Below are 22,677 nucleotides of genomic sequence, written 5' to 3' on the forward strand. Positions count from 1 at the left end.
CAATAGTCATTTTTGCCTACTTTGGTGAAATTGGTTACCTTTTCTTCAAAATAGTAGTTTTAGTCTCTCTTTTAGTTACCACAACCCAATAAGTATGGTAACCNTGAAAATTTGATTTCCGGAAATTTCTGTGACCAATGATTTTTTTTAAACGTCTGGACCTTCAATCTCCGGAAACTTCCGGATCCCTGTTAGCGAAAAATCCGGAAATCCGGATTTTTTCCGGAGCACAATCAGCCCTGATCACCCTTCCCAAGAGTTCGTGGGTTCGGTCCCCGCCGACTGAAGACTCCCCGTGTAGTAAATGGTGACTGATGCACGTTAAATCTGTCAAGTCACAATGTCCTCCATGTTCCCATAACAAATCAATACTTCTGGGGGTACTGATCTAGGATTTTCCGTGTCTTCTGGATTGGTTCAAAATTACAAGGCTATAGAGTTGAACATTAGTAATTGTAAACCTAAAAATAAAATAAAAACTAGACTGCTACATGGATCAGATGTTTTAGAAAGTCCAAAATACATTTCTAGCAGAAAACAAAAAAATTTTAAGATATGTGTTAAAAAAAAATTTTTTTTTTTCATTTTCTGCTAGAATAGTATTTTTGACTTTCTAAATTAAATTAAAACAAATTTGGTTTTAGCTGCTCTTAGCACTTTTGCATTTTGATTTATTATTTTAAATGTTATTTACTTATTTTGTCTTTTTTTTCTAATTTGTTTAAATCAGTTTTATTCTTTGATTAGATGGATCATATATGACGTTTTCTAAATTAAGCACGAGTTATGTGAATGAACGGTTAATCCAAATTACAAAAACAGAATAGAATTATAAATGCAAGGGGAATAAAGTTTATTTTGTTTAGAAGAGAATTGGTAAAAAATTTTTTTTAAAAAAATCACTGATTTTTCGCATTTGAGTGCAATAGTCATTTTTGCCTACTTTGGTGAAATTGGTTACCTTTTCTTCAAAATAGTAGTTTTAGTCTCTCTTTTAGTTACCACAACCCAATAAGTATGGTAACCTTTTAATTACTTTAAATTTATAACTATATTTTATAAAACAATTTTACATATTGAAAGATGATACATAGATTTTCATCAATAAAAGAGTTCATCCGATATTTTATAACCAATATTCAGTGTATATTACTCAATGTCGTGGGCATGTATGATTCAACCTAGATATTTTTTCATTTTAGAAAAAGCTCTTTTCAAAAATTTAAGTAAATACGACATTATTGCATGTACCCAAATATAATACCACACAAATGTGCAAAATTTTATTTCATGAAGTCTTAAAATAAAAAATAATTTATTTCACAATGCAAAATCAATACTTTAAAAGTCAAGTTTATTTTGATTATACATATACATAGTAATTTACAATCTCAGAAAATAATTGCTTATTTATAAGAGAAAATTGGGCAGATTTATTTTATAAAGCATTTTCAGTTCCTCCACTGAGTAAACGCTGAAGAATTACTTTGGCCACCACTGGAAAAAAAAAAGATACATGTTATGGGACTTTTAAATTTCAAAAACAAACAAAATTTCAATTTTTACAATTACTGAACAATAAATGGTAGACAATACTGAAAACTTATAAAAGAAAAACAGGACATACACGTGTATGATTTACTGCCTTCTGGTAAGAAAACTAGAAAATTTATTGCCAAATAGTTAATTACAAAGTTCCTTAATAGATCTAAAAAATTATCAATCATAGTTTCGGTAGTATGTCAAACTGTTCATCATGAAATAATTCCAGGAGTGATTAATAATTTAGTCTTCAGGCTCTGACCTGGCTATAAAAGGAGGTTAGTTTGAAGAATTTGATTGTTCCTTTTTCAGTTAGAGCACAATCTGTAGATAAACTGAGTTACTAATTTTGAAACATAGCAAAACTAAATTTTTTGAAAATTCCTCATCAGAATACAGCAAACCATACTTTTCTATCCTTTCCATTTTTTTTTAAACTACTCTTAATAAAAAATTTGTTCCCGCGCCAAATTAATTAAAAAAAAAGACCAAGAGATGGCGCTGGGTAGAGTCATGTGTATTAAGTGAAATTAAAATAAAAAAGATGGAGGAAGAGCAAGTCGTGTGTCCTTTATTGTGGTAAAAAACAAAACAAAAAAAGAACCAGCTAAAAAGTTTTTCCGATCTGATATTGTTCAAAATTTATTCAACATTTCTTTCACTTAACGTTAAATAAATCTTAGAAATGAATTGGAAATATACTCTCAACTTAAGATTAACACGATTAAAAAAAAAAAAAATGAAAGAGCAAAATTAGAGCACATTATTTTCATTTATAGCAGCTTATTTTAATAAGTAATAGCAGACATATATAACTCTTCCCAACAGCTTCTTTACTGAACTAAAAAGACTTAAATATTCAGAAATGGAAAATTTCGCCAACTATTAACAGTGTTTCAGTGGGTACCATTGAAATGTAACAATATATCAAGAATACGTCATATTAGCCCAAATTTTCATTAGGGCACAATTTATACATATCTTTGTTCTCATGTAGTTATTTACCATATAAAATAGTTGGATATAATTCTGATAGTTCAAACCAAAGTAAGAGTGTAATGGCTTTCAGAGCACAGCGATGTAAACGAACAACAGATGTACATGGATGTGATGTCAGTTCAAGAATAATCACATGACTCCCAGTTTGATGAAAACAAAAGCAAGTGTTTTTTGCTTAAAAATAGCTTTATAATTAGCACTCTTAGTAAAATAATAAAATGTTTTCTGGGAGTTTTAAAATATTCTGAAAGCTTTAAAAATTTATTGTAATTCTACATAGTGTAATGTTTACAAAACACCATTGTTAACAATATTGTTTGTATTATATTCTAAAAATATTGTTTACCATTTTTATAATACACAGAATTCTTGAAGTTTAGAAAAGAAATTAATCATAACCAAATTGCTTCTAATAATTTCAACAACAAAAAAAATTGTTACAAAATTATTGTAATGAAACAATAATAAAAAAGCGACACATACCTCGGACTTCCGAAACTAGGAGCTTGCCCTACATGAAAGAAAATTTTAAAAAATTACATTAAATAATGTAACTTAAATAAATTACTGTTAAATAGATTTGAATCAAATACATTTTAGATCAACCAGAAATAAGTATATTTGCAGAGAAATAATTTATATTTAGGTTCTTAATAAGGTATATTTAGGTGAGTATCAACAGCATATCTGACTAACAGACTGAACACCACATCTATTTTTGAAACTAAAGATTTCTTGCCAAAAATAGTGGGAAAAGTAAATATGATATTCATGGTTGGACTGGAATTGATTGGATTGCCATTTAAATGACTTAAATTCTTTTCTTAAATCTTGGATTTAAATCAACTTACTTTTTTGTAATAAAAATGTTATTTAATTAAAACAGTTTTAATTAGAAGAATTTATAAATTTGTTTTTAAGATTACGATTTTATTATAAGTCTGATTTCACTGATAACAAAGGCTTTATCCAAATAAAAAAATAAAAATTACACAGAGTAATGTGTGTAAATTTTTAATATAATTTCATAACAGATAAGAAAAAAAAGAAAACTAAATACGGTTTAAAGTGATGCAAAACTTTTAAATTATAACTTTTTATTAATTGTATGTAAAATAATATGCTACTTAAAAACACATTTCAATATTCACCTTAACAATAATAATTTCATTAAAAATAAATAAACTACCTCCAAATGATGAACCACCACCAAATACTGGGGCACTTCCAAAACCTTGTTGTTGCTGCTGTTGTTGTTGAGGACTGCCAAAAGATGGTGTTTGAGAGGCTAAAGCTCCAAATGTTGGTGAATCCGCTGATGCAAAACTAAAAAAATTACATACTTTTAAAACCTCATAGAAATCAAGAAATCTAAATTTAATTATCCTAATTTCATCTCAATCATAAACACAATTTGGGATTACACCCATAAGAAAAAGTCAAACATTTTCTTCGACCACTAATCATTTTTGAACCAAGTATTTTAAAACCAACCGATAGATTGTTATATCTGCTTATATTTTTTATGGTAATAATTATGCAACAAATTCTTATTTTTAACCTATTTATCATTATTTCTAATTATTATCAGATAATATTATGAGCTTTCTTATAATTTAATAGATACAATAAATTTCAAATTAACATTTTACCCAACTATGTATTTTAAATTCCATATTTTTAATAAAATATACAGATTCAAAAGCATATTACACTTCACTTATTCTTGAAAACTGTAAATTAATATTGATAATAATTGAAATTATTTCAATCTATACAAAATAATAGTAATTACTATATTTTTTTCCTTTATAAAAATATATATTTTTACACCATAATTCAACAAATTATCACATTACAAAATTATTTTACAAATTTTAAAATTATCACGCTTTTAGATGATAAATGTTTTCATAGGTTTTTTCCCTTCATCAAAGCTCTATATATTCCTAAAAATAGATTTGTGAATTATAATATGCCCAAGGGCAACAATTAAATTAAGTATATAAATAAGCTAATAAAAAAACAGGACACCTTAATAGCATTTGATTTAGTGATGGGATGTTCAAAAACTTATTCACTGCTGGACAATTGCTAAGGACACACCACAACAAATGGCTGCATAGCTCATAAAAAAGTGATAAGTAAAATAACAGAATGGCAGAATATATGTAAAAAAAGATAATTTATTTTGCTCTGAAACCCAGAAGGTTTGAAATGTGTTCAAGAAACAAAATAGTTGTTTTGTATTGAAAACAAGAAAACGAAACAAGTGCAAATACAATTTGTAGGGATCCTGGAATAAGATGCCAAAAGGAATTGGAGCACCATAGAGGGTGATGCAAGTTACCAGATGTCGTTGCATGCTTTGCACAGCAGTATTTAACAGCTGTTGGGGCAATTTGTCGCCAGCAACACGTAACCCCAAATCATCCAATACATTTTTAATTAGATTCAAATATAGAGAACGTACTGGCCATAAAAGGCATTGAGTATCCTCCCTCTGTACATACTCCTCGACAGCAAATGTTTGATGACTGGGTGCGTTGTCATGTATAAAAATTAATTTATCACTGACAGCACCCATTAATGCAGCGTTGGCTAGTCATAGTCTCGCTTGGAAGCACACAGCGGGGCATACGGCTATTAATCATAATGCCAGCACATACCAAGACACTACATGTAGGATATCAGTCCCATGCCTGTATGTTTGCTCAAACTATACACAGTATCAATATCAGACCAGATCATTTGGTGCTCACATTCAGATGAGAGAATATATCTACTCTTATCTAGGAATAGTATGCAAGCCCTTTCCTCTTCACTCCAACTGCAATGCTGAAGACATGATTACAAACGGGCGCTACAGTGATGTCTAGACAATGGTAAGCACACAACAATTCGGCGGTGTATAGTCTGACGGGCAAGCGTCTGGCTATGGTTTTTCTGAAGTTTGTTTGCCAGTAGCAGCATGAAACTGATTTGCTACCTGACTGGCTCCATTGCACCGGTTACTTTTAGTCAATAGCACTATGTACCTGCTTTCTGCAGGTGTCATACACAGAAAACGGCCTCATCCGTGATGTCTGCTACACATTCCAGTTCCTACATGAACTCTATGGAAGCATCTGTTATTTTTTCAACTTCTTCAATATTGCGGATAATATGACCACACGTAAAATCTAAATGAGGTCTGGGAGATATATTGAAAATTGCAAGTTTGTCAATTGATTGTTTCCCGTTAAACTCTGATTTTGAACAACAATGCTCAATAAATCCTTTAAATCTCTAATCAGCATTGTCACGTGACAAACCAGTTTTAAAATACAAGACTTGCATATGCAAAACACGTCCTACTGTATCTTGCAGTTATGCTAATTTTCACATTTTCCTGAATTCAATTTTGTGGTGGCTAATGTTGATATTATGGTTCATCCTTATTAATTTTCCTATCAACATATTAGTTTTTTTTTTATAAGACTTAGTAAGTTAATTGATTTGGCAGACAAGATTTTAATATACCCATATCGAAGGTTTATTTATATTATAGTAAAATAAGATGAAAGAGAGCATTTTTCAGCAATTTATGGGTATTTTAGAGTATTTTTTTAAAATGTCCTAAGCTATCTTTTGCAAAAGAAAAAAAAAGAAATACAATTATTTTCTTTTTTTAACTAAAAATGTTTTGGTTATTTAGCTTTTCGATTGGTAGAGTTCTAGTCAGGTTTTCGCTGAAATAAAAATACTAAATATAGAAAACTATTTTTTATTTGGATAAATTAGTTTTATAAACTCATGCAAAACTTCTTTTTTACTTGCTTAATAATTCCAGAGATAAAGAGAAAACACAAAAAGTGAAATTAACATTAAGGCTTAACTTTAGACTTACCCTGATTAAATTATTGGGACCATACTTTCCAGATTGTGACTTTATAATATTACAGGAATCAAATTCAAATCCAAAATCATTAAAGTAAAAGGTATGTTTGTACAGAGAAATTCGATTTTTTATGTCTGATTTAGTAACATTAGGTATCATCTGCACAAATTACCTAGTAAATTTAATGCCTTAACCTGTAGAACTCAGTACATGACAATACGATCATTTGACGAAAGTTATTAAATATTTCTCTTTTATTTTACTCACTGTATCTAATATCACTCAAAAAATTCTTACCCTGAAAAAGATGGTGACTGTTGTTGTGATGATCCAAATACAGATGCTAAAGCATTTCCAGAACCAAAGGATGGAGGACTTCCAAATGCAGGAGAGCTACCAAAGCTTGGACTACTACCAAATGCAGCACTCGATCCGAAACCACCTATAAATGGCACAAGCTTTTGATCAAAGATGACCCTTATAAAAAATGTACTACAAGAAATAGTTTAAAAAAAGGTTCTTAAAATAAAGGAATACAAAAGCTTTCAAATTCCTCTCCATAGATCAGGTTTTTCTTAAAACTTTTTCAGGTAGGATGGAACAGCACTAAAGTCATTTTGGAGCAGAAAAAATTTGTTTTTGCACAAATAAAATTTTGTTTTTGAAATGAACAGTCTTTATATTCTTTATATTCAGAGCAGCATAGAGTTTTAAAATTAAATATTTGAGCACATGCTAGCTGAATACCCATTTTTCGTAATGGCGAGGAAAAGATCAATAAAGAATCAATATTTTACTAAAATCATGCACAAATCTGAAATTTATATACTAACATAATTAATAACGCTTAGTTATTATTATTTGTTGCCCTTGTGGCTTTTCGTTATTAGAATAAGCAGAACATGTTTTACGAAGTTCATCACATCAAAATAAAGATTAACTAATTCAGAATTTGACATATTGTTGTTACTAGAGGCCAAACTTAAAATAGTCAAAATTTAACAATCAAGACATTTTTTGGCAGTATTTATCCTTTTAGAGAGACTAAAAAAAATTAATTCTCCCAATATTATAGCTGTAAAGTATTGATGCAGTTTTACCAAACATACTAACATTATACTTTATCTGTATTAATGGATATGCTACAACTGCAACAATTACCATAATACCAATAATGGTGCATTACCAAAATATACTGGCTACTTTTTATGCTTCTTCCAAAACAAATTAGTATTTTTTCTCCATTAATTTTGAGTTCAATACAAAGATTTTTTTTCAATTATTACCTACCAACAAAATTAATTAAACATCACTTACATCAATAATTAAGTAAGAATCATTACAACAAGCATATGTCAAATTTTAAAGTTATATTTTTGAACGTATAGCAACCCTCGACCCTTCTATAGTATGTCAACCCTTTTAAAATGACATTTCCAATTCCAATCTTAAATGCGTTCTTTTTATTACAAGTGTGTGTGTTCTATCTTTAATTTACTAACATTAACTTTTTAATGTGCTAATTTTGTTGAAAGAAAAACCTACCTAAATAAGCATGTAGGTTGAAATTTAGCATAAAAATGAAAATAGCTTGCTGTTTTAGAGCAACAAAACTTATTTTTGAGTACAAATTTAGCATCAAATGGGGCCAAAATAGCGCCTTTCGCTCTATTAATAATATATTAGAGCAGCTTGAAGCAATTTTGGAGAAAAAAAGTGGCATTTTGGAGAACAAACTTCGCATCAAAGCATTTTGGAACGATATGAGCAGCTATTCCAACAGTGCTTTTTGAAGTTGTGACATTCTTATGCGATTTAAAATTGTCTTATAGAACCTTGATTATAAAATAGTTATTGATTATAAAACAGTTATTGATTATAAAACAGTTATTAAAATAAAACTTCTCCATTATATTTATTATTTAAAAGTAAAATATTTCATGCGTAAGACTAAGAAATAAAAACTATTGAGAAGAATTATTTCTCAAGCAACAAGACTTTGAATTGAATTGTAGACATTATCAAGAATAAAGAACTTCCCTACCAATAATAGTAAAATTTTCTATTAAAATGTAACAATTATACTTGAACATCATTTAATTGCATTCATTACCATTTTCTTATTTCTACATTAGTTAATTTAAATGTTTTTTTCTATTTAGTAAAGAAAATTAAATTTTGAAACATCAAAAAATGTAAGTCAACTGGGATAAACCATGCAGAAAATGGCTTAAAAACAATTTTAAAACAACAGTTATGAAGAAAAAAAAATAGTTTAAAAAAGAACAGTATCAGCATTTTGGAAGAATTGAGAAAAGGAAGAATTGAGATTTCTTACCTTTTTTCCTTTTAGACAAATTTAGGAAAAAGGGTTGATACTTAATATTTTCAGAAATAAAAACAAGAACACAAGAGATTTACAATAAAAAGCAAGTTTGTAAAGATTATTTTTCAAGGATTTTAAACTGCAGCAATAATTTTCCACATTTACAGCTTTTTTTTTTGTAGAACAGGGGTACATTTTCAGTAGCACTTTACATGGGTGCCCACAGAACCAAGGAGGGAAAGTCACCATAGGTATTATTTAGGAAGCATACAATTTTGCATTCCCTAATGCAAAATTGCCCTAGTTTAAAAACTGTCAATTAGATTTAAGGAATATATTTGACAATTTAAGAGACATTTTTAATATTTTGGAAGATAATTCTCATAATCTTCTTTAGTTGGGTTATATATATCTAGCCAAACTTAATATGTCATCAACGCACAACTTTACAATAACATAAAATAACAAATAAGATAAATACATTTACAACTAATGGCTAGTGGATTAGTTTGAGAGGAATAAGAATCTCTTCAAATGGTGAAATAAATTTAAAAATGCAATTTTTTTTTTAAGGAATAATATTTTTTAAGTGGGAATAATTTTTTTTCAGCAAATTTTTCAACTTAAAATTAACATAATAAGAGTAGAACATTTATAACCAGTGGATTGGTTGAACTAATTCCTCTTTTTTCTTTTATTTTATATATTTTTAGGCATGCATATTTTTAGAAACCTTTTTAGTGGGACAATTATTTTGATCATTTTTACTGCATTCAAAAAAAAGTTGGAGTTCTAAAAAAAAAAAATCTAGATTTTTACACAACAAATAGTTATTTCATGTGACTGCAGTGCTAATGAGTCTACTTTCAAAGAAGATAGCATGAACATATTTTGATCAACAGATAAAATTCTTAAATAGGGATAGAAAGCACTCCTTAAAAAAATATATAGGGCAACTAAAAAGATTGATTGGCAATTGTGTTTCTTTTATCCCTGGCACTGTATAAATCTACATATGAATATTGAATGGTGGAGTCTGTAGAGCTAAAGATAGCAAAAGTTGGCTTTTCATGAAATTGGAATTCACTTTTTTGTAGAATCATCTACTAATTAAAAACTTATCTAAATTAATAATTCAAACATGCAATAATTTTATCAATAAAATTATGAAGATTCTAATAATAGGTTATCAAAATAGGTTATAGGTCAGAAAACCGTAATTTTTTTTTTCTTTCATTTACTGGACTAGTATTAAAAATGTGCTTGCAAATAATAAAATTAAATCTATCTTTAAAGTCCTCCAGTTTACTTATTGTAAGACATGGTAGTACACTGAAGTCAAGCTTCACTATCAGCTGTTAATGGTTGGGTCACTACTTTTATCAGCATTCAAAGGTATTAAGGGGGCACAGTATCAGTCCTCGTTAAACTGCTCTAACGTAAAAAGCTGTGTGAACATGCTCAGAGATTTTTCCTACACCGTTAATATGACATATCTACAGTAATACTACTAATCTTTTAATTAAATTTTTTAAGAAACATTTTCTTTGTAAAATTTCAACTTCTTCTGGCCTGCATCTATGTGTGCTTGAGCTGCTTCTATTCATACTAAGTTCAGTTATGAGACCTTGGTTGCCTTCATAAAGTATTAATTTCATGTGATTGATTTTCTTTTTTTCAGGTCACAAAGTCTATCAAGTTTACATTTTCTTTTATTTCTAGCTATCTATTTTTTCTTTTTGTTCAGATGTCTTTTCGTTGGTTCTGTATTTAGCATATGTACCACTGAAATATTTAATCATTTCTTGAAGGATCTGAACATTCACATCATTTCTTTTTACAGCATTGTTGATAATTTTCATGGCATTTATGATGTCCAGACTTATTCTTGATCTTTCAGACATAACAATTCTTTTATTATCATTAACAACAAAAATTTTTTTTTTCATTGAGGCCTATCTTTTGGAAAATGTAAGACAGACGTTGATAAGAATAGATAGATGGTTGTGTCTGATTATCTTTTAATTAAAAAACTTAGCACAGAAAAGAATCACTGGGTTTCCAGCAATCTCCACCAGAGTAGCTCCATTGTTCTAGTGTGCCATTTTAATAGAAATTCTACACATCTGCAACTTCATCAACAGAATTTTCAATTATTACTTGAGGCAACATATTTGCAAGTTGTATTATGATGGACAGTTTAGATATTACAGATTCTGTTAGTCAGTAAATTTTGCAACATCTTAAATTTTAAAGGCAATTTCTCTAAAAGAAAATAAATTAAGTATAAAATTGTTTTGCGTTGGCTAAAGAATTTGCTTTCATAAGTTGACTAAGGTTTCTTAAGAGCTGTTTAGCACTGTTTCCAATATCAATAATCTTGGCCCTCATTTTGAATGTCCAGGTCTAAAAATTGCTGTCCATTTTTATGTCTCAGTGCATTGTCATTAATAAGCTCCCATTAGCACTTTTAACACTTGACATACAAAATATGAATAAGTGTTGATTTTTTTGAAGTAATTTTGATATTTAATCAAATATATGACTAATGCTGATCATAAAGTGCACATACACATGAGTTAAGAGCACAGAAATAAAATATTAATTGCAATTTGTATTATCATGGTTTAAAAATCAAATATCACACTTTGTATTTATGCAATCTAAAAATTTCACATCATAGTGCTTATTGACACCATTTATAAATTACACATTGTGATTCATATTCATGCCATTTAAAACTGTCACATAATGACTCCTTTTCACAATAATTCAAAATTAAGAATTGCCATTAACATCCATTTTCTTTTAAATATCGAGCATCGCAACATGTATTCTCACCATTTAAAAAGTAAACATTGTGACTCATATTTATTTGCTTTAAAAATCTCATTTCGTGATTCATTTTCAAGAGATCTAAAAACCAATTATTGCAATTCGTAATAACACAATTTTAAAATCAAACATAGAGATTTGAGTTCTTAAGGTTTAAAAATTTCACATAGATTCACCCAATTCATAAATTACATCTCATATCATGATTTGTCCTCAAGTGATTTAAAAATCAAGGATTGTGATTGGTATTCTCCTGATTGCCAAATTCCAGTGTTGTACTGGAACACAATCCTCTATGATGCATGTTACAGCAATGATAAGCTTGAACATTTTAAAAATAAACAATTAAATAGTAAAAAGTAAATTAAATAAATACTTTAACTATCTTTCCCCAAGAAAACCACCAATATAAAACATTATATAATTTATATTCGTGTTCCCATAACAAAATATTTCCAATTTAAGTAATTTCAGAATGACAATGCATCTGTGAAAAAATTCAACTACAAATAAAAATTAATCTAGGTCAGTATGAAACAAATTCATAAAAACTGTACTTGGTTTTTGTGAATTCTGTTGAAATGCTCCAAACCCAGATTGGGCAACAGATCCACCCCCACTACTGAAACTACCAGGGGAAAAAGCATTAGTTTTCGCACCAAATGCTGAGGCACCAGGACTTCCAAACACATCTAAAAAAAAAGTAAGATATCTTATAAAAAGACAGTCAGAAGAACATACAACATAGGTTTAAATTAAGTTTCTTTTATTTTATTTTAATGCATCAACTTATTAAGGTATCCAACTTTCTGCTGTTTTAATTAAGCTTATAATATAGTCAGGGTAAAACTGATATATTTATATTTTTGGAAGGGTTGGCAAGCTTTTGACAAATGTCAGTTTTTGATGGTTTTAGCCATAAAACCTAAGTCTATAACCATAAATCCTAACCCATTTCAAAATCCTAAGAAATAAAAATTTAAAATAAACAAAAAATTTCTTAATAATAAAATTTAAATATACTTTAAATATAAACCACTATATGCTAACAAATGATCTGGTGTAAGCTTTATAATTGTAAAGTGGCTTCAAAGATATTTTAATATGAAGAAAAAAACAACCTTCAAATTTGTGTCACCATTTTCCTAAAATAAAAAGACAAAATAATATCAAATTTTAAGTTTGAAAGTTTCAGTGCTAAAAATGCAGATTCTTCAGAATAATTTTCTATTTTATTAATATAAAATTCATGCCTTTATTAAACTGATTTATTTCAGACAATTTTATAAATAAATTAATAATTTAGTATAATTTAGACCTTATGCAACTGTAAGACTTTAAAATTTACAAAATAGAATACACAATAGCAATAAAACAAATAATACCCATGGAACAGGAATAACAGGAAAACTAAAATATTAATTGTACTTTTTTTAAAATTTCATTTAGTCGGTTTAAAAATTCCTTGAGTAGATAGGAGCTCTCAGATAAAATAAAATATCAAAAATGGCATAAAGAGAAATCTTTTTTTTTCTGCTTAAAACTACACTTTCCAATTTAATTATTATTTTAAACAGAAAATAAAAATCTTTATAAACATTGTGATTTTTTGATTATCATTGTAGGTTTCAGGGCATTTATAGTTTTTGAGGACAAAAACGTAAAAGGGATTGATAAATAACATCATATTGAATAAAAAATTACAGACATTATTTGCTAATTATTCAGATAAAACTGTCAAAAACTAAGGGTTATAGTTATAACAGTTGAATTTTTTTAGTATATTTAAAATAACTTGAAATACGGATATCTAACAATATCTAAGTATATACCATTATATAAATGTTAATTATAAATAATTAACAATAATTAATTTAAGCAGAAGAAACAAATTTTAACTTTAAATTTATATTTTTCTTATTGAGATCTCTTGTTTCCTCAGGGAATTTTGATAAAAAGTTGTTATAGTTGTAATTATTATTTTAGAACTAAAATTGGAAATATTTCTTTTATTATTATGATAAGCAAATTTTCTTCATTTTTTTTTTTTTAAAAAAGGAAGAAAAAAAATTTTAGATTTATTTATAAACAGAATTGACAAAAGAAAAATAATAAAAGCATACATTTTAATACAATAAAATAACAAAGGTTTCTGAGTAATCTGTATTTTTAGTAAACTAACACAAATAAAATAGTAAAAAAATAAATAAATAAGTAAATAAAATGAAAAAAAATTATGGTATCATATTATCTAGTTTTACACATAAGGGAATGATGACAAAAATTATCAGAATGTTTAAAGTTTTTTTTTTTTTAATTCAATAAATGGAAAGTTATTTTTAAAGCAGTTTTACAGCTATAAAGCTTCCATTAGATGTTTTGTTTTCATATAGTGGTCTATATTTTAAGTTTATTTACGTAATAAAAATAATTTCATTCAAGAAATTTCTTTTTAACAAATATTTACAAATGAAAAAAAAAAGAAGTAATAGAGTGAATATAAATAGAAATATTTATGCTTGAACAGTCCATTATATTAGCTTATGTTCTAACATTCATGGGAAGAATAAATATATATTAAATAAAGTATAAATATATATTAAATAAGTTTCAGAAAAACACGTTAAGTTACAATATATTAAAACAAAAAAGGAACATACTACTAGAGTCAGAAGCTGGCTTGCCAAGATTTCCCATAGCAAATATATTTTTAGAGGCATTTTCTTCAGATGGTTTGCCTCCAAGGCCACTAAAAGAGAATGACCCTTGACCAAAAATGGAGCCAGCAGTTGATTGACCAAAATTGCTATTAAAAGTCATTGAAATTAAAAAAAAATGATAATAATTACACATATCAGCTCATAAAATGTATGGAAATAACAGGAATGATACAGCAAAAAAATAGTAAATATCACAGGCAAAATAGTTAATAGATCATTCCACTGTCACATGTGGGACAATTTCTTGGGCCTTTTTTTAATCAATTGTATCATAATATGTTTAGTAACTTTAATAAACGAAATTTTTATATAGTTTTTATGAAGTGCATAGAGTACTCTATTATTTGAGACTAATAACCTTTTCTAAAGTCAAAAATACATTAATTAAAACAAGTCAACGAAGTCTCACATGCGGGACAGGGCTAAAATTGTGTAAATATAATTTTTGAAATAAATCTATGAATTCAGCCAATTCAAAGAAATTATTTAAACAATATATTTTTTTTCATTGAAAGTGTATTTGTTTATTACAAATGCCCAGAAGATTTGCTATGACACCATTAGTTCTCTGGTCTTCCAATACAACACAATTTACATTACAATTTAAAAACACAAGTGCAAAGCACGAGTACAAAATGGAGAATTACTAAGCCCAAACCGATACAAATACCCGGTTAAACAGTCATGGCCTGTAGTAAGGCAGAAAAGTGCCACACCTGCTTTTAGGAAAATCAGGAATCAATTGTTTATCCTCAAGCAGTGAGGCCCATGGCTTACTGGCAGATTCACAATGCTTTCCACCTTATCCTGGTCATGGGTGCAAGTTGGAAAAAAGGCCAAGACTGAAATACCTAACATACACAATACCTAACATGGACATATGCAAACTATCTAAGAAAGCTTTACCATAATACATCAAGTTTAAATACTGTACAAAAAATATTTATTCATCTGTCTTTTGATAAAATAACAACAGGACATAAGAAAGTAGACCAATAATGTAGACCTAAAAAATATTTTTAAGGACAGAAATTTTTTTTTTCCGATTTCCGTCTACGAGTCAGTCTCATTTCCGTCCGCGGACATTTTCGAAAGACGGAAATCCGTCCTGGGGACGGAAGACTTGCACCCATGATCCTGGTATTATATCTTCCTTATATCAGGAGTTTGAATAAAAAGTGAGTCTTTTCAAAGGTCTCTGAAGGACCCCTGCCCCCCTTTGGGCTAAAAAGTTATCAGCCTCGTTTCCGGGAATCCCACAGTGGGGTGGGATCCACTAGAAGGAAACAGGGATCAACATTACTAGCTCTGTGCACTCCAGTCCACGGGTATTATCTGTATACTGTCTAATTGCAAGAGAGTGCAGCGCAGATGTGGAGTCTGACAAAATAACCGCTCTACAGAAAGATGAACGACGGATTGCCAGTTGCTTTAAAGCGATACAAATAGCCTCATTCTCACCATCGTAATGGGTGGAATGAGCACCAATAGGTGAATAGCATGAAAAAATATTACAATACACTCCGCCTTCATTGTTAAACATTGATCCATCTGTATAGACACGCATCTCTAGGGTATTTGTTTTCAATAGTAAATAGAGCAATGGCACGAAGTTGTTGATCGCTCATATGACTCTTATTAGCCTGCATGTCCAGCTTCAGACATGCCAAGATCCCTCAATTACTCAAAGGGCAAACAGGCTTACAGAGAAGTTTAGGACTGAGGTGGACATGTATGTCATTAGCTGCTGAATAGGCATATTATATAAACCACTTTTGTGTTTTAAGATGTCTGTCTGCATTGGTGTCATAATCCCTCCAAAAAGTATTGTTGAGCAGGCGAATCAGCTTTTCATAAAGAAGGACTGCGTCTCTTTCAATTATGTTTCATACTGGAGGGTTTTGAGTCAAACACTGCATTGCCAGAATAGGAGTGGATCTTACAGTGCCCATAATGATACGGAGAGCTTGGTTTTGAACTATTTCGAGTTTTTGAATAGTGCTAGCAGCAGCAGAGACAAGGACTTCGTTACAGTTCTTATCTCAGAAATGCTTTCTAGTGAGTTGGTCAGATCATTGATATAAATATTAAACAGTAAAGGGCTCAAAATAGCACCCTGGGGAAGTCCAGATTCCATTTGCTCGAATATTGATACAGAGTTTCCAAATTACACTGAACAAAACCTCTGGCCAAAGAAATCATGTAACCATCGCAACATATTACCACTAATTATCCTGGAAATCAGTTTATAAATTAATTTAGGGCACCAGACCCTGTCATATGCTGATGAAGTCAACAAAGGTCACCAAAGCAGACCTGCGGCTGTCAAGATCATCTTTAATATTCTGGCTAAAATAGGCCACCTGATGGGCAGTGGAATGAAAACGTCTGAAGCCCGCCTGGGAGTTACAAATAAGACTTTGGTGCTCAAGGAACCAGGTCAATCTTCCAGCGATCATCCGCTCCATAACTTTTGCCAGAATAGTCGTAAGGGCTATCGGTCTACATTCATAGAATTCATCAGGAGTTTTGCCCTGCTCATGAATTGGGACAATGAAAGTCAAGCAAATACCCAGTCTCCTTGTTTACTGAAGTCTTTTAACTTGATGTTTATCATCAGACTTAATTCCTCATCACTGGCAATGAATTTGAAGTGCAGTTTTTTGCCTTTCCACCATATCATATGATATTCTCTTATACCTGATTATGGTCTCCAAAAGTTTGCATGTTTCAATTTCATTTTTTTATTTATTGTTCATCTTAAAAGAATACTTTAGTATTTGTAAGAGTGGATGTCAATTAGGCAAAATCTTTTGCTGAATTATGTATCTATTTTGAGCTTATTTTTTGCCAAATGGATTATTTATGAATATCAGACAATAAGGAAAAAAATTGCTCAGCATGATTTTCAAACAATGTTTTTTCAAAGAATTGAAACAAGATGGAAATTGAGGTAAAATTTTGAATTAAAAACACTTTTAATATCTCTCTTGCATTTCCCACGGCTTAACAAATTCTTTCTTTTTTTTTTTACTTATATTGATCATTTTGTTATACCTTTTACTTATTTCTATATTTTTTATGCAACACTACTATTTCTTCATTTTTACTAAATTCTAATGAGCAACACTTAGTATAATTCTCTTTCTTTAAGATTTGGAATATCAATGCTTTATAATTGATATTCTGCATTTAATTAATATTGAAGAACTATGGGCATTTTCTTCATTTACTAATATTTGATTATTTCACATGTATATTAATTTAAATTGGGAAAAAGTAAATCCTTTTTTACAGTTACAAAAAACTACTTATCTGTGATGTCACATGCATAATAATATGAATATGCAAATTAATATGAATTATTCTTCTTTTAATGAAAGCTGAATAAATTTAATATACTCACTAATTAGTATGTAATAAATGTAATATATGTGAAGTAATATTTTTGCATTGCAGCTGTATCATCTCTGAAATAAAACTGCTTCTGTTTTACTAGTTATGGTTGCAAATGTTCTATTGCCTTTAATGGCTTTTAGCACCATTCTAGGAACAAAATTTTTTTTTTAACAGAAATAATTTGTTTTCAAAATAAAATGATTTCACTGTATTTGAAATAAAGCAGCCAAAACCAATTTAACCTCTTCGAAATACACAAGACAGTGATTCAAAAAGGATAAATTCTACTAACATTTATAGAGTTCTCCAGTTTTTGTTTAAAATTAGAACAAACTTCATCTTCCCCCAATTTGGGAACACATGTTCTAGGACATGAGATAAAAATTTTCTATCCCTTAATGTCGCTTTTCTTTTAAATATTATGAAAGAAAATATGATGAAAGGAAAATTTTTAAATAATAATAATTTAAAAAAAAAATAAAGCATTAGTAGTTTAAAGACTTACTTCGGTTGAGATGCTGCAGGCTGATTAAATGAACTGTTTTGTCCAAATACAGATTTTGCAAGTCCAAAGGTACTACACATAAAATAAAGCACAAAATTTTTTTTTATAATGATTAAATATTAACAAACACTTTCTTAAAATACTTTTTATAAATGGTGGTTAGATTTAAACTTGGAGGTTGGGCAGCTCCAAAGAGCAGGGCACATTGACCAGAGGCCTATTGTATATAAATGGTGGTTAGAATGCTATGATTTTCTATAAATTTAATAAAAAATACACAAAATCCTCCGTAATATTCGAAATAATAAGGGCAAAATTTTTTTGTAGTAGAGGTGTGCAACCTTTTTGCTGAATGCCCACTTGCATTGCAGGCTGATCAATGAAGGGGCACATGCATAAATGTAACGAATGGGAGTTTTTCACTGTACATTATTAACAATAGCTTTTGACAAATACAGGGTATCTGCTACATTTTAGATTTTCAAATTCATGACTTTTCATGATTTTCCATGACTATTTCCAAGAGTTTTTCATGACTTAACAAAGTTACTATTTTCTCGGACAAAAATGCAACAATAAATTAAAAAAAGCATTATAATAACATTAATTGAAATTATAGGTATAACCAAAACTGCTATACTCTGCATTTTCATATTTAGATTTTAAATTTAAAAAACAGAGTAAAGAAAGAGTTGAAACAATAAAATAGCTGAAAAAAATNATGAACTGTTTTGTCCAAATACAGATTTTGCAAGTCCAAAGGTACTACACATAAAATAAAGAGCAAAATTTTTTTTTTTTATATAATTATTAAATATTAACAAAGTTTTTTCTTAAAATACTTTTTATAAATGGAGGTTAAACTTAGACTTGGAGGTTGGGCAGCTCCAAAGAGCAGGGCACATCGACCAGAGGTCTATTGTATATAAATGGTGGTTAGAATGCTATGATTTTCTATGAATTTAATAAAAAATGCACAAAATCCAACGTAATATTCGAAATAATAAGGGCAAAATTGTCTTGTAGTAGGGGTGTGCAACCTTTTTGCTGAATGCCCAATTGCATTGCAGGCTGATAAACGAAGGGGCACATGCATAAATGTAACGAATGGGAGTTTTTTACTGTACATTATTAACAATAGCTTTTAACAAATAACTATTAACTACTACGTAACAAATAACTAGTAGTTACATCTGTAATTTAGACATACATGTTAGTGGCAATTTTAGTAATATTCATATAAATATCATTGTTCTAGGCACTCAATTCTTTTTATCAGTCAACTCAGCAATATATTTAATAAAATTAAATACTTTTAAGCATTTGACTTCTTCGAAAAACAATTGCAAAACTTCTAAGATTTACTATAAAGTTGGTACAAATAAGTAAACATTTATATGTGTAATTCAAAGCATTCATGTCATAATATACTTTTAAAAATATCATGATTTTTGAAACCACGTAGGAAGCAAAGCAATAATTGCTGAAAAACAAATAAGAAATCACTTGTATTTACAAATGAATTGGCACAAATAAAACACGTAAAAAATGATTTTACGTGTTTTATTTATATAAGCATGCGATTAAAATGCCTCAATAATAGCATATTAAAAAATCAGGACTTTCCCAACAATGTGGAAATGCGTAACAAAAGCTGTCCAAAAACCCATAGGAAAAAAAATTTGGATTGGCCATAAAATCAATGCAAATAATACATGTCAAAATGTGGTTACTTAAATGAGTGGTTTGAAACTGTACATCGTAAAATTATCGCACTAAAAAATCAAAATCTTAAAAACCAAGTGGATATTTGTAGCAATTACTGCTTGTAAAATTATCATAAATCTTTTGAATTTGTGCTGAAGTTGACAGAAATAAAGCAGGTTAAAAAAGAGCGTTTAAACACACGATTTCAAACTTGAAAGATGTAAAAATGCATTAAAAATATCATGATTTTAAAAACCATATGGATATTTATAGCAATAACTACGGAAAAAAAAATATCAAAAAGTCACTTAGTTTCGTGAAAAGTTCGACACAAAAAGAACATAAAAATTTATAACTGAAATTTGAGTATTTTAATATTAATTAAATTAAAAAAATGGAATTATTCAAAATATGTGAAAATCCATTGAGATAACTTCCGATAAAACTATAAAGAAACTACACTGATTTAAGATGAAATAAAATCTTCATACAATTTAAAATTTAAATTTTTTTTTATTATGTTCAGGAACTGTCACAGACTACATATCCAGAACAGGTGTGTCGTAGGTTGTGCACCTCTGAAGTAGACAAGTTATCTATAATAGTTGATAAAAATTTAAAAGCTCTCTTACCCTTGTGTCTGTCCAAAAGGTGATTTTCCAAAGGTGAATGATCCACCAGTTTGATTTCCAAAACCAGTGTTTTCTGATGTATTAGTAGTTTTAGTACCGAACACAGAACCAGCTCCACCAGGTGCTTGAGAGAAAAAAGATGTTGCAGCAGAACCAAATACTGACCCTTGGGTAGTAGTTGGAGTAGAACCAAATGCTGACCCCTGTGTAAAAGTATTCTGTCCAAAAGCTGGTGCCTCACTTGTTTTACCGAAAAAGGATGGCGTTGAAGCATCCACTGGTGCGGTTCCAAAGAGAGATGTTTTAGCTGCAGTTGTTTCTAGTGCAGGTTTACTAAAGAAGGATGTTTGAGAACCATTAGCACCACCAAATAAAGACTGAGTAGTTGCAGGGGCGGCAAACAATGAAGTGCCATTTGTATTTTGCGCGAATAAAGATGGGGTATTGGTAGTAGGAGCACTTGCAGAGCTTTCACTACTAACAGGAGATGAGACAGAAGTAATTGCTGATGCAACATCAGGTGGAGTGGTTGGCACATTTATATTGGCAGTATCTTTGTTTTCACTTGATTGCAAGCCAGGAATATTTGAAGTAGTTGCTGAACGAACTTTTGAAGTGGAATTTTCACTTGCTGCAGAAGTCAGTTGATTAGCACTTGTCACAGCTGCACTTGCAGTTGATGCAACAATTAACTGATTTGCTTCTGCTGGAGAACTAACAACAGTTGTATTCTTACCAATGTCAGACAAAGAAAGCTCAATAATTTTAGATTCAGGTTCAGAGGTGGGAGTTGGAACAAATTGGAAAGATGATGAATCTTTTTTCGAACTAGATTCAGATGCCAAAACTTGCCCGAATAAGGAATCTCCTGCAGCAGAAAATGCAGATTTAGAATCTATAGATTTGGCTTGCTTCTCAGATGGAGCGTTGGGAACAACTGAATCTGACGTTGCAACTTGAGTAAAAGTCAGTGATGGAGGAGTTGAAACAGTGGAAATTTTAGAGCCAAATAAGGACTTTCCAAACGTAAATGAAGAACTTGATGTATCAGGTGATTTTAAGCTGAAGGAGAAAGGACTTTCAGAAGTTTTATGTTCTGATGGTGCAGCATTAACAATACCAAATACAGGTGAAGATAAAGTAGTACTAGTTGTGTTGCTGGAAGCTTGGGGAGCTGAGAAAGAGTTTTGTATATTCCCGCCAAAAAAATTCCCCCCTTGGGATTTTGCAAGCGTCAAATTTGATTTACTGAAACCAATGCCATCTGTTGCTGATACTGGCACATTTGAAAGGGTTGATGAAATTAAGGAGTTTCCATCTTTAAGAAGTGATTTATTTTCAGTATCTGAAGATTTTGACTCTAATTTTTTACTGCCTGCTAAATTTAAAACATTATTATTAGACTGGGGGGAAAATAAAACAGTTTTATTTGGTGCAGGTATAAATGGAGTAGAAGTTGTAATAGTTTGATTGGGAGGAACATCTGTAGACACAATATTTTGCCTCAACTCATTACGTGTCCATGGACTGAAATTGGAAGCAGTCGATACAGTATTGCTAGTTACTTGCGGCTGATTAACAGTTAACTGGTTAGAAGTTACCAAGTTATCACTAGTTTTTACACTCATTGGTTGTGAAAAGGAAAATGATGAGCTAGGCTGATTCTCATTTGCTTTAAAAGAAGGAAAATTATTTTTTTGTAGGATGGGAGATGATTTTGGAGCACCAACTGTTGAGATAAAAGATTTATTTCCACCATAGCTCACATTCAAGGCTGAAATAACTGAAGGTGATTGAACAGACACATTTGACTGAGAGAACTTTGAACCAGAATATTGTTCCTCAAGGGAGTTGTTTTCAGGATCAGTAAATTCACCAGCATTTGAATTGGAAGGGGATACAACCTACATAAACATTTAAACAAAAATTGAAAAACAGGGAAGCTTTATAATTGGTTTAAGGTATACTAATATATAAAAGAATACAAATAATATCATAAAGTAAAATTTTATGTTGATGGTATAAATTTCAATTTTAAAAAAATGCTTATATTTATTAATTTATCATATTTTTAGACACATTAAATTAATTGATATTATAGATTAACAAAATTTGTTTGTTTTTACTGAGAA

General features: G+C 29.6%; 1 protein-coding gene across 10 annotated transcripts in view; it reads right to left on the bottom strand.

The window, feature by feature from the left end:
- Positions 1-1,337: 1,337 nt before the first annotated feature.
- LOC107454684 (nuclear pore complex protein Nup214) overlaps positions 1,338-22,677 on the bottom strand; it is an 89,507-nt gene continuing 68,167 nt past the window's right edge. For all 10 annotated transcript variants that reach the window (XM_043053616.2, XM_071183695.1, XM_071183694.1 and 7 more), the window contains 8 exons: positions 20,546-22,449; positions 18,207-18,278; positions 14,243-14,388; positions 12,140-12,274; positions 6,719-6,863; positions 3,731-3,867; positions 3,025-3,052; positions 1,338-1,497 (listed from right to left, as the gene is read on the bottom strand). In XM_043053616.2, the coding sequence (XP_042909550.1) occupies positions 1,452-1,497; positions 3,025-3,052; positions 3,731-3,867; positions 6,719-6,863; positions 12,140-12,274; positions 14,243-14,388; positions 18,207-18,278; positions 20,546-22,449 (2,613 nt within the window). In that variant the 3' untranslated portion in view covers positions 1,338-1,451. The remainder of the gene's footprint in view (positions 1,498-3,024; positions 3,053-3,730; positions 3,868-6,718; positions 6,864-12,139; positions 12,275-14,242; positions 14,389-18,206; positions 18,279-20,545; positions 22,450-22,677) is intronic.

The sequence above is a fragment of the Parasteatoda tepidariorum genome, chromosome 7 (genome assembly GCF_043381705.1).
Source record: "Parasteatoda tepidariorum isolate YZ-2023 chromosome 7, CAS_Ptep_4.0, whole genome shotgun sequence".
NCBI lineage: Eukaryota > Metazoa > Arthropoda > Arachnida > Araneae > Theridiidae > Parasteatoda > Parasteatoda tepidariorum.